This window comes from Plectropomus leopardus, chromosome 9 (genome assembly GCF_008729295.1).
Source record: "Plectropomus leopardus isolate mb chromosome 9, YSFRI_Pleo_2.0, whole genome shotgun sequence".
Taxonomy (NCBI): Eukaryota; Metazoa; Chordata; class Actinopteri; order Perciformes; family Serranidae; genus Plectropomus; species Plectropomus leopardus.
Genome location: NC_056471.1, coordinates 4078926 through 4091960, shown reverse-complemented (window position 1 = coordinate 4091960; position 13035 = coordinate 4078926). Strand labels below are relative to the sequence as shown.

General features: G+C 40.0%; 1 protein-coding gene across 2 annotated transcripts in view; it reads right to left on the bottom strand.

The window, feature by feature from the left end:
- Positions 1 to 229: 229 nt before the first annotated feature.
- hars (histidyl-tRNA synthetase) overlaps positions 230 to 13035 on the bottom strand; it is a 15549-nt gene continuing 2743 nt past the window's right edge. For both annotated transcript variants that reach the window (XM_042492990.1, XM_042492989.1), the window contains 12 exons: positions 12936 to 13025; positions 11447 to 11566; positions 11262 to 11357; positions 9763 to 9888; positions 9529 to 9636; positions 9346 to 9444; positions 8447 to 8540; positions 7351 to 7478; positions 3962 to 4234; positions 2421 to 2531; positions 1805 to 1951; positions 230 to 871 (listed from right to left, as the gene is read on the bottom strand). In XM_042492990.1, the coding sequence (XP_042348924.1) occupies positions 812 to 871; positions 1805 to 1951; positions 2421 to 2531; positions 3962 to 4234; positions 7351 to 7478; positions 8447 to 8540; positions 9346 to 9444; positions 9529 to 9636; positions 9763 to 9888; positions 11262 to 11357; positions 11447 to 11566; positions 12936 to 13025 (1452 nt within the window). In that variant the 3' untranslated portion in view covers positions 230 to 811. The remainder of the gene's footprint in view (positions 872 to 1804; positions 1952 to 2420; positions 2532 to 3961; positions 4235 to 7350; positions 7479 to 8446; positions 8541 to 9345; positions 9445 to 9528; positions 9637 to 9762; positions 9889 to 11261; positions 11358 to 11446; positions 11567 to 12935; positions 13026 to 13035) is intronic.

The following is a 13035-nucleotide window of genomic DNA, read 5'->3' as shown; positions in this document are numbered from 1 at the left end:
ACTAATAGACACAATTAGACCAAAAATAGCCCCAAGAGTCATTATCGCCAAAACAACCAGACTTCATATAATTTAACACTTACTTTATCCTTGTAAAACACACTTTGTTTTAAGTTGGCTTGTGTGAAATTATCCTTTAATTCATCCACTTTAATGTGAAAATATGCTTGCTGTACAGGGTTCATTTCAACCAAACCAGAGTTGGTGATAGTTGGAACAGTGGAAAGACGAAGATTTTACTCTTTAACGAAAAGGTCTAACTCCTGTGGGATCATTTTAATAGTGTTGTCAGACTCTTGGAATAACAATCTGAGCCTGTCAGTGGCAAAAAAATCCCTGTTTTGGGATTGAATCACTTTCAAAATTGTTTCCTTCCATTAGTCACTTAGACATGAGAACATGAGAAAATTAAGTCCATATTGACAAAAACCAAAGTTAAACTTGAGAGCCAATCAGATCTCTGGCAGCCTTATGGTGAATTGGAAGTTTAAAACTTCTTAGACTTAAATAGTTAACATCAATGATTTGTTCCTCAGAGCACACCATCATACAACGTTGACACTGAGAGCAAGTGCATGTCTGTCAGACAGAATCCCAAGCATGTCAACTGTAACTTGATGTGGATTCTTTTCTCTCACGACGTGTTCCCTTTCGTGTTCAACACACTCCAGTTAGCATCGTTGCTTTTTTGGCGACGTGCTCTGATGCAGCGTGTGACATGGAGACCACGAGATATTCTGTCCAAGATTCTGCAGGGTGTTTGAAGCGGTCATGTGGTGTGAGTGGAGGTGGAGCTGAACACAGAAGATGGCTAAACTTCAGCAGTCCTCCTCCTGATCTCTTCTATAAGGTCTGCTCTGGAGACATCAACCTTTGGACACAAAGCAAGAAACAAGATGCAAGTTTAACCCTTTGAAACCCCGGAGCAACGCCTTCCACAAGTATTTGAATCTGTGAACCCTGCGCAACTTTTTGCAATTTCTGTCAGAGACATGAGAAAAAGGCAAGGAGCAGCTCAGTAAGAGATGTTCCACAAATAGCAAAAAATAAATCGATTTAGAAAATCATTTTTTAGATATTTTATATATATTTTTTTTCCTTTTTGTTTATGTTTTACTTGATAAATGTATTTATCCATGTGCTATTTTTTGTAAGTGACATTGTTTTGTAAATGTAAAACACAATAACAAATATTTTGGTCACAAAAAAGGAGTATTTTTATAAAACTAGGGAAGAAGAAAAAATCTATGGCAAAATTAGATTTAGAATTATCATAATTTCATAATTTAAAAAAATATGTTACAGATTTATATATCATTTTAAGCATTTTTACAGGTCTTTTTTTTTTTTTTAAACTAATTTCAATGTCATTTTCTTGTATATTTTACTAATTTATTGCTCATTTTGGATCATTACATTGTTGGTTGCTCATTGCCTTCCATCCCTGTTTTTGAAAAAAAAAAAAAAAAAAAAAAAACAAGACAATTTGCTCAATTGTTGCAATGGAGATTTTCATTTAATGATAACCGTCTCAGAAAATATTGCAGTTTCACAGTATCACAGTATTTCAAAATCATTATTATTATCACTCAGAATGGCCCTTAGAGGAATAAAAACAGAAGGGTTAGTTTTGGTCGAACATTTTTTTCATTACTAGAATTGAAACTTTAAACCATTCTTTCTGGGAGTAAATAAAATTGATTAAAAGGATTTGAATTCAAATGGTCTCAAATCAAGATTTTTTCTGGTATTTCTCTGTGTGTGACAGCAGTGATGAAGTGTGTGTTTTGTGTAGCAGTCGTACCTCCTCTCTAGTGGCGACGATGCGCAGTTTGACCACTCCATCTTTCAGCTCCTGTTCTCCCAGTATGGCCACCAGGGGGATCCCGGAGTCCTCGCAGTGCTGCAGCTGACTCAGCAGTTTGGGGTTCTTCTTGTACATCACCTCTGCCTGGATACACATGCAAACACACACAGCATTCACACACATTCTTAGTAGCATGATAATAGTATAATATCACTTCCATTCCCAATTATAAATCTATAAAACCCAAATTTAATTACAAGGTGAAAAGTTTTGTTTTAAGTCATATTTATGAATCAGGTTTCAGACCAACAACATAATTATCAGCAGGTTCAGTGATCGTTTGTGTAAACTGTAAATGACATTAATAACCCAAATAATTAACAACGCAACAACACTGTAGCAAACTTGGCCTTAAAGATCTTCTGTAATCTGATGTGTGTGCCGGATGAGGCGATGTCAGGTCACATGACCTCTTCATAAAAGAACACAAGAGAGATTGAAATGGCCCGGCAACAGTGACCCCAAGTTAAAACAAACAAACAAACAAACAAACAAACAGGAAATTGAACATGGTCAATACAGACACACAAAACACACACACACAAACACACACCTTAATGCCAGCGTTCCAGAGCTCGGTGACGAGTTTGAGTCTCTCCTCCAGCAGGTTCTTCTGAGCAGACGCCACCATGATCTGAACCTCTGTGGTCCGAACCTTCTCTGCCTGAACAACAACAACAACAACAACACTGTTACAGTCTGGACTTCCACACACACACACACACACACACACACACACACACACACACACACACACACACACACACACACACACGTATTATCACTACACTAACTGCTGAGTTATACCGGGTCCATCTGTGCTGTGCTACAGCCACGACAAAGCCTCCAGAGCCGACTGAGGACGTTTCTAGGCGATGCTTGAGATTCCACAGGGCATGTCAGCAGCAGCTAAACTCAGGTACTGAGTTATTTCTTGTTATATTTGTGTATTAGGTAAGTTACTTAGTACTGTAACTTAACTGTACACAGCTGGACCTGAGTTACTAGTCTCATTCTTTCATGTGTCAACATAAACAGATGACAATACATGAACCTTGAACCTGCTGCCTGCTCTGCTCTGCAGAGAATACGCTCCGGGTCTACTTTTGCCAGAGGCTGACAGCAGTCTCGTCAAGCCACATGGAGCAGATCGAACCAGGCAGAAGCCAAGCATCTGGCCAATTTTTTAAAATAAAACAGTTTGCATGGAGTCCTGATCATGTTTCACTTAACTAACATTACATCATCACTACGTCACATCACAGCATGTGGCACCAGAGGTCAACAGGTTAGGTCAGAGGACATTCATCTTGGAAGTGGAGAAACACACAATTCTTTATGACACCACAGATCCTTCAAGGAAAAGGCGTGAACAGCAATTTCAGGAGTTTTGGGAGTGAAAGGTAAGTATAGGTTGTAATTAACATGTAAATATGTTGTTTTGTTTGACATCTTTAATGTAAATGGTACAGTTTAGTACTTGTAACAAAGCTATACACTAGTTAATGTTATTCAGAAGCCTTGCATTTCACAGCAAATGGTCTGTGTGATATTATTTTCTATATTTAAGTATGATTTGTTTTACATATGCATTACGGGTAGTTTGTCATCTTTTTAAGTTAAATTACGTCTAAATATATCTACTTGTTACTTATATTTTTCACACTTTCTGAAAAACTGGATTTTTTTTACTGATCTGTATAATTATCAAGATGAGCAAAATTCTTTCATCTACTTGGTTCCTGGCTGGGCTGTAAGCTGCAGCACAACAAAGTGGGTAAAAACATCCATAAGCAGAAATTAATCAGACAGAAAAACACATATATATGTAGCCTACTTGGTAGCCATGGTAGAACCACAAAAATTAAGGAAAAAATGAGCACAAAATCAAGGGAAAATTATGAAATCAGCCCTATCTTAGCCAGTCTACAGTATCAGCCGGCAGGACGCTCTGCTTCTGAAATGCTCACAGACGCTCCAGGTGTCTGGTGGACTCACCAGGTAATACAACACTTGAATTAATAATACATGAATAATTGACAGAAAATGAAGATATAATTTCGTCTCTACTTTTAATCATAGTCGCCACATTACCTCGGCCTTCTGCTCCATGATGGAGAAGATCCTCTCGATGCCGATGCTGACGCCCACGCATGGCACTTTCCTACCCTTGGGGTCAAACATGCCCACCAGGCCGTCATATCGACCGCCGCCGGCCACGCTGCCCACACTGACGCTCTCCTCTGCAGGGGCCCCATTTTGGGCGTCATTGGGCACCGGGACCACACCTGCCTGAGTCAGCACCGCCTCATAAATGATTCCTGTGTAATAGTCCAGACCTCGTGCCAGACTCAGGTCAAACACCACCTGCAGATAACGGAGTGAAGATCCAAAACAGAGACATTTAACATCAATACGGTCAAAAGAGAAGTTAAACAACATCAAGGGCAAAAAGTAGGGTTGATAAAACAGAGAAGTGCATACAAATATTATCCTTGTTGTAGAACAGTAACATGGGATGCGTTAAAAAACAGCACATCTAATGTGAGTTGTGCTGGAGAGGCTGCAGACTGGTGGGAGATGCTGCACACATCATCTGGGAATGCCAAAAAATACAGGACTACTGGAAAAACATTAAAAGTGAAATCAGAAGTTTATTAGATACTGACATTATTTTAGACCCAGCACTGTGCATATTGGGTATTATTTGACCAGTTGGTTTAACAGACAGAAAAATGATATATATACAGAGGATTCTGCTCTTAACAGTAAAAAAGATGGTAAAGCCGCAGCCTCCCAGTATAATTTCTGCTTTATTATGCATTTTAACCTTAGTTTATATTTATTATTATTATTGATTTGTCATACACTGATACTCTATACCATAGGTTCTCAAAGTGCGGCCCCCGGGCCAATGGTGGCCCGCAGAAACATTTCTGGTGGCCCGCAATGAATTACAGTTGTTAATTTTAATCCAACTGTACATTGCTTTGAAAGGATGAATCTCCGTTTCGTGGTCTTTAGCGGCATCTACAGGGATAAGCGGTAATTGCAGGTGTGGTTTAGACCTCACTTGACCTCACTCCCAGAGGTCCACGGTGCAATGTCTTTTTTTCACCACTAGGGTGCTGACAGCGTCTCCCGCCTCACTCCCTCTGCCTCGGGAAGAGACTGTGGGCGCAGCTGTGAAGATGGAGTCAGAGCCGGAGTCGGAGTCGGAGCCGGGCCCCTCGAGAAAAAAAACGTTGTGTGGGTGAGGAAAAAAGGCGGTTTCAAGATAAGTGGACTAAGGCTTACTTTGTCGTACCTCACGGGTCGGATAGTCATGTGCCTGATCTGCAAGCAGGTTAATGCAATGCTCAAGGACTTCAATATAAAACGCCATTGTGATACTAATCATAAAACCTACGATCAATTCTCCGGCGAGGAGCGCACCAGTAAGCTTGAACAACTTAAAACCGGCTACACTGCACAGCAATTAGTTTTCACATATCTGGCCAAGTCCGGTGAAGTTGTGACACAGGCTAGCTACATGGTAGCTCAAGAAATAGCCAGGCGGAAGAAGCCGTTCAGTGACGGACAATTTGTGCGAGACTGCATATTGAAAGTGGCCGACATTGTATGCCCGGAGCAGAAAACAAAGCTCCGTGACATAAGTTTGTCAAATGACACAGTGACACGACGAATCGAAGATCTGGCCAACGATCTCAAAGAGCAACTGGGACATCGTGTGGAGGGCCTGGAAAAGAGAACCTTTTCTATCGCTCTGGATGAAAGCATGGACATTTCCGGTACAGCGCAACTGCTGATTTTCGTGTCATGGACATTGTTGTGAAGACAGTTAATTTTCTTAAGTCTAGAGGTCTGAATCGTCATATACTTCGCTGCCATCAGGTGGTTGAGCACAGGTGCCACACTGAAGCGTTTTTTTAACCTGAGAAAGGAAATAAGAGTTCATGGAGTCAAAAGGACAAGATGTGACACAGTTAAGAGACACTAAATGGCTCTGTGACCTAGCACTCTTGTTAACCTGAATACTTGTGTCAGCGATCTCAATGTGAAGCTGCAGGGCCATGGGAAGCTCATTTCCACACTATTTGACAAGGTAAAAGCTTTCCAGCGAAAACTTGGAACTGCTGCAGGGACAGCTCAAACAGGGAGATCTAACCCATTGATGGGCGCCACGTTTTACGTCACCTGCGTTCAGACAAGAATACATAAAAAAATTCAGAGAGGAATTCAACCACCGCTTCTCAGACTTCAGGGACCAGGGGAAGTCATTCAACCTCTACCAAAATCCTTTCTCATATGTCCCTGAGGAAGAGCCTGCAGAAATGCAGTTTGAGCTCATTGGCCTGCAGGAGGTAAGAGCAGCATATCGTGACAAGAATCTCATCGAGTTCTACAAAGGACTTTCCCCATCTACATACCCTGCACTTCGCCATAACGCTATCACAATGGTCTCTTTATTCGGAAGCACATACATTTGTGAGAAGACCTTCTCCACCATGGCCATCATCAAATCCAAGCTGAGATCCAGGCTGACAGATGGCCATCTACATGCTGTCCTTCGTATGGCAACGACCGAGATGGAGCCGAACATCAGAGGAATCGTGGCCAACCGAAAACAGCACCACAAATCCCATGCCAATAAAAAAAGGTATGTTGACCTAGTAACAAATATTCTGTGTGACTTAATGACAAGTGTACTGATGACAGGCAATGATAGATATTAATGATGGTGATGATGCTGACTTGTTTGGTAAGCTTCTATTTTAAAAGTCTCTCTCTCTTTCTTTCCCTCCCTCTGTGTGTGTGTGTGTGTGTGTGTGTGTGTGTGTGCGTGCGTGCGTGCGTGTCTGCAGATTTTCCTGTGGTGCTTTGGTAGCTGGAATTGCTCCTGAATAAGGTCCATGCTGATAAGACGGGAAGCAAGGCACACTGAGACTGCCTTTTTGTTCTAAAAATCTGTTGTTTTTATATATATTCTGAAATGGACTAAACACAGGACTGTTATATCCCAAATTTGACTGTAGAGGGCAGATTTTGTGTGCATTACATTGTTTCTCAAGGTTTTCTCAAGTTTTCCAGGTTTAGTCTCATTTATTAATTGAAATGTTGTAATTGCACATTACTGGATGCAGACCAATAAGTGTGAAGTGTAGAGATGCAACCTGGTCATTAAAATGATTACAAATGGGATTTTTTTCTGTTTAATTTTTTTTCCTTCGGTAGCCCTCAGTGCAATGTTGGGTTCTTAAATTGGCCCTCAGCTATCAAAACTTTGAGAAGCCCTGCTCTGTACTTTTTTGTGCTCTTTTCCTGTGAACAGCAAGAGATACATGCCAAATTACTGACTGCATAGAGGGAAGTGGTATTGCCATTGAATGGGTACTTAGTTATGTTGAAAATGGACATGGAAAGGCCAAAAATATGATAGTTATGTGAAAATGTTGTGAACATCTCCTTAAAAAACATCTCACCTTGTCTGTGACCTGGAAGAGCTGCAGGTAGGTGAAGAGCAGCTTAATATCTGACAGGCCAGCACAGGCCTGCTTACTCTGAGACATTTTGGGGTCTTGAAGGAGGCGCTCTGCTAAATCCATTCCACCTGCAACAGTAACAGTTTGCTGTTTACTCATCCAGCCGACACAGAACTATAGCAGCATTCAACAGGACACGTTTTTGTTTCCACCTGATGAATCGAAGTCCATTATTCTCTCTCTTTCAGCTCTGTTTTTGGTCTCCACAGAGAGACATATCTGTCTCTTTAGCTGCTAAATGCGCCACTGTGATCACCAGCTGCTCTCTGACTGTGTGTGTCTGCTCAGCAGGCAGAGCACTGTGGGTAGAAAACAGCTGCCTGCTGCTGCTGGAAACCAAAATGATGAGTGTGAAAGATGTGAGCTACACAACCAAAAAGAGGCTACAAAGCTCTGTGGAGCTGCAGAGTTTTTGATTTTTCTTTGTGTTCATCACTGTAAGGGGCTCCAAATGGATCTTATTTTCTCCATTAATTGATTTATTGTTTGAGATATAAAATATCAGAAAACAGGAAACAGTTGCTTTCAAAATTTCTGAAAGCCAAAATGTACTTCTTCACACTGTTTGTTTTTGCTCAGCCAACAGCTCAAAACCAAAAGGTATTTAAAACCACAGAATAATCACATTTAAAAAGCTTGAACCTGCTGCTGCTGACAGGACAGCCTGTGGTCAAGACAAGTCTAAAGCCTCATTTATTAGACTTCCCTCTGCACAAAAACCCTGCTAACACCAGCTCCAATTTCAGTCAGACTGACATGTTTACATGTATTAAAAAGTCCAGTTTTAGTCAGACTGACGCAATAATTCCACTTTTTCTTACATCATGTAAATGTACTTAATGCTTAAAGTTGCTTTTGCCAAGCCAGCCAAGCCTTTTCTTATTTTCCCAGACTATATCAGGATACAGAAGGACAGACCAGACTCAATGAAGCAACCTCTGTGGACAAAGACAGCATTAATGGAGTTTGGATTCTGACTAACTTAACACCAACATGCCACTGATGTCTCACATTATGAATTTGGGGAAAGCCTCACCCTGTAAACTGACGTACTCCCCGATCTGGTCTGCGGCCTCCTCGGACAAGCCCTTCTCATTCACCATCTCCTTCTTCACTTCCTCCCAGGGCATCTGGGTGTGGACGACAGGAAATGAGCAGATACGTCAAAGACAGATAGTGATGAATGACGGACAGAGGGTGAAAGAGACCAGGAGAGTGTAAAGAGTGCTTTCCATCACACTAACCATAACCAGCCGCTATCTTAACCCTTTAAAACCTGGAACGACATCAGTTTTCTTGTGCTGCATTCAGATGCTTTTTACATGCATTTAATTTAATATAATGCATTTAAACAAATTTATTTTGAGCACTTGGCTAAAAAGGCAATGAGCAACTTTGCAAGAAGTGTCCCAAAATTAGCAAGAAATTAAGAAAAAGTTGACAAAAAATAACCTGAAAATGTATTCTGAAAAAAGAAAGGACAGAGTGAGAGAGAAATTATTTAAAAATAAATAATACTAATAATAACAAATAAAAATATTAGGAAACTATTAATTATTACTATAATCATTATATAATTTTTATCAACTTTTTAAAACCTTATATTTTTATTTATATATATATATATATATATATATATATATATATATATATATATATATTTTTTTTTTTACCCTTTTTTACCTTTTTTCTTTTCTTTTCATTTTTTTAATTGCAAGATTTTAGGTAGTTGTTTTTTCATTCATAACTTGTAACTTCTTCCCGTTTTTGACAGTAATCAAGCCATTTTACTCTTTTAAAGGTTGTAGTGTAGCCTTCATAAAAACAGTTGACTTTCTAGAGCTACACATCCATTTAAGCCCTCTGTATATAAATACGCAGGTTTTCAGTATAGTGGGAAAAGCTCAGCATGTGCACAGCACTAAGTGTCCACACCTTGTCCAGTTTATCCACTGTTGAGCAGATGGTGCGGAACTTGTCATCTGGAACGCCACACACAGCAAACATCCCGTCGAGGATGCGTCTGTCATTGACCTGGACACAGAGGACGAGGTTACAGAGGACATGCCGACTAATCAAACTCTGCATCTGGAAATGTGGCTGTGTGACATCTCAAACCTTGATACGGAAGTCTCCAAGGTCCAGCTCACTGAGGATTTCATGGACAATCTTCAGACATTCGGCGTCTGGAATCATGCCGTCATACTGCCCCGCTATGTCAAAATCCTGAAACACACAGATTCATTGATTCAAGCAGAACAATTGGGACCGTTTCCAAGAGATCTAACGAATCAGCCGGTAACTCCATCCATGATCCCTGCAGGAGTGAACACGTGTTTGAAGATGACTCACACATTGGTAAAACTCTCGGTAGCGTCCGCGGGTCATGGCTGGGTTATCGCGGCGGTACACCTTGGCGATGTGGTACCGCTTGATGTTGGTTATCTTGTTCATGGCCAGGTAACGAGCAAACGGCACCTGAAAGAGGGCGGGTCAAGGACAACACAGTGCTTCCTGCTTTCATGGGGAGTTGAAATTTGGGAGTTAACATCGCAATGTTCTCAAATTTGTCCTGCAGACCCAGCGTGCTGTTTGGAATTCTCTTCTGTATTCTGTATGCCTGAGACTAATTCCCAAAGTCATCTAGAGAAAAAAAGGCTGGTAGCTTTGAGAATACCTCAGGCCTAATAATTAGACAAATCATTTTTTTGCTTGACACTCTTACCCATTTTTCCTTTTTCTTAATGTAATAGGCTAACAAGGCTATATCTACGTCCAGTCTGGCTTTCTGTTTTGTTTTTGTTTATATGTGGGTTGTGTGGTTTTGTTAGTGTCTTTGTACACCTTAAAACTTACTAAATAAATACATAAATAAAAGCCTAGTCCCAATTAAACACACAGTCCCTTTAATTAGCCCAGTGTGTCCACACATTTTGACAAATAAAGGCCTCAGTTAGAAGCCCGGTCTCGATACCATGCAGTTCATTTTTATAGAAGTTCTTTGGATGTATAAAACTGGGTTGCTGGTAAACTGCTGGAAATATGTTAGTTAGCTGCTTAGATTGCACATACGATATGTATGTGTTTCATCTTTTGTCAGTGTGGACATACTACACACATGGTTAGCTTAGTTAGCTTGGCTCTACAAATAAGTCATTCAGTTAATTCTACTGACTCCATGAGCACCAAAGAGGACAGTATTACCAGCATAGTAAACAAGAGAGACGCAAAATAAAACGAGTAGTAGATGTAAAAGACTACTTTAAAAAGCAAATGAAAAAATGTCCAGTGAACTATATTTATAATTTTCATAATTATATATTTTAGAATCTTTTACAGAATTCTAGTCATTTTTAAGATTTTTTTCCAGGTCATTTTTCACTTTTTATCTTTTTTTTTTTTTTTTTACTTAGTTTTTTTATTTTTTTATTTTTTTGTGTGCAAATTTTCAGGCAATTTTCTTGTACTCAATTTCATTTCTTCTGTTCAGTAGCATCTTCCTATGCTTTTGATTAAATAAATAAATAAATAAACAAAGCTTATTTGGTCTCACAAGGTTAAATTAACAATTTGACCATATTTCCTATCCCAAATATAAGCCAGTTTAGGTCAATGATTTAATCAAATAACATCCCAGGCTATTATAGGAAGTTTAACAGTATGTTACTATTTTATGATGAAAACTAAATAGAATAAAAATATAAAATGACTAAATAAAATAAAAAGTGAAAACCTGTTCAGGTTGATCTGCATTTATAGATTTAAAAAAACATAGCAGTGTTCATTTCATCACTAAAAATCTGATGCTGACATTCAGCCAGCTGATGGTCATTGATGTCTTTGAAGGATACAGTGAGGTCATATCTGAGGGACAGCAGCTCTCCTCCCTGGTCTTTGAGGTCATAGATGAGCTTGGAGTCTTCTCCGTACTTCCCTGTCAGTGTTTCCTACACACCACATGGACATCACAGAAAGTTTTAAAAACACACACATGCACTGCGTGGCAAATGTGTTAAACTGTGCTGTGAAAATGTACCTTCAGTTCAAAAACAGGTGTGTCGATGGTTTCTGCTCCGTGGCGTTTGAAGCAGCCAATGATGGTGTTGAAAACTTTCTCTCTGATGGCCATCTGCTTGGGGTTGTAGTCCCTCGTTCCCTGAAAGAGAGAGAAGTTTGCTATGTTTCAGTCTTACCGTCAAGAATTTTGAAATGTGCCAAAGACATATGTGCATTATGTGTGCATTCATCAGCAGACGAGTGCACTTAATAACCTGGCTAAGTGAATGTCAAAAAGTAGTTTCAAGAATGTATTATTCTGTAAAAAATAACGCTGCTTTTAAGTCTTAAGTCATGGGGCCATAATATATCAATGGAGATACACAACAATGAGATTTTTTAAGACTCTACTCTTTACGGCCCACACTTTAGTGGGTTTTCACTTGTTATGAACTTGTGATCTGTATCTGTGTGTTTACTGAAATAACATTAGACTGCAGGCATTCACATTAACATTCAGGATTAAAAACATTCTCCTTTTTGATTCAGCCACAATGTGACAGATAGATAGGTAGAGTTGGGAAAGTTGTCAACAAAAATGCTGCATTTGTCTACAGGTGACTCTGAGGGACCTTACTCTGAAGACTTGCAAGCAGGGCTTCCGACTCATTCATTCATTCATCGCGACCTGCCACAATTAAAACATCTGCCGCCATGCAGTGGCCCTGCGATAGTCTGGCAACCTGTCCAGGGTGTACCCCGCCTTCCGCTCCAGCCCCCCCCCCCGCGACCCTTACGAGGACAAGCGGTTACAGAAAATGACTTACTGACTGGCCGCCATGCAGTGATGTAATATTTTTAAAGCTGGACCGCTCATATGGAGCACTATTGGAACATATATATGCTGTTTTCTTATAGCCCTGCACCTACGTGATGTGCATATAACCTTCCTCTTTCAGCACCAAAAAAAAAAACCCAAATACATTTGAAAAACTCAACAGCGATGTCTTCTTCTAAAAATAATGACCTGGTTACTCAAGATAATGCACAGACCTTTTTGTATCATGTAGGAACTATTTTCTTTCTTCCAAACTACACCCACCAACTGCATACCAAACTGCACTAAATGAAGTGCGCATGTTGTTGAGTTTTTCATTCATACACTGGAGAGAAGGCAGACATCTCTATAGCCAATATCTCCAGCGCTCAAAACAATCTAGACTGATAAACAGCACTACAGGTAAAGGGAATTTTTTTCTCTAAAAATCTAGGATGAACTGTCACTATAACCACCAGGCAACCTTGCTGTCCATAGCTTTCTGACAGGCACATTGAGATAGCAGGAGGGAGTGGAGTTAGATGGCCACTCAACATGTTTCTTAGGTATGTGTCAAAAATGTATGAATGTAATAATTCTTGTCCAAATAGGACAAGAAACACATGGACTTACTAACACAGAATCCTTTTAATATTCTACTGTAACACTACAACGCTCTGTTATATTCAGATCTGCTGCTCTGTGGTCTTACCTTTGCCGTCTTAAGAACAAACTGATGTTTGCCATCATCTCCTCCTATCTGAGCCTTCAGCTCCAACAGTTTGGCAACCTCCTCATCAATCTGCAACACA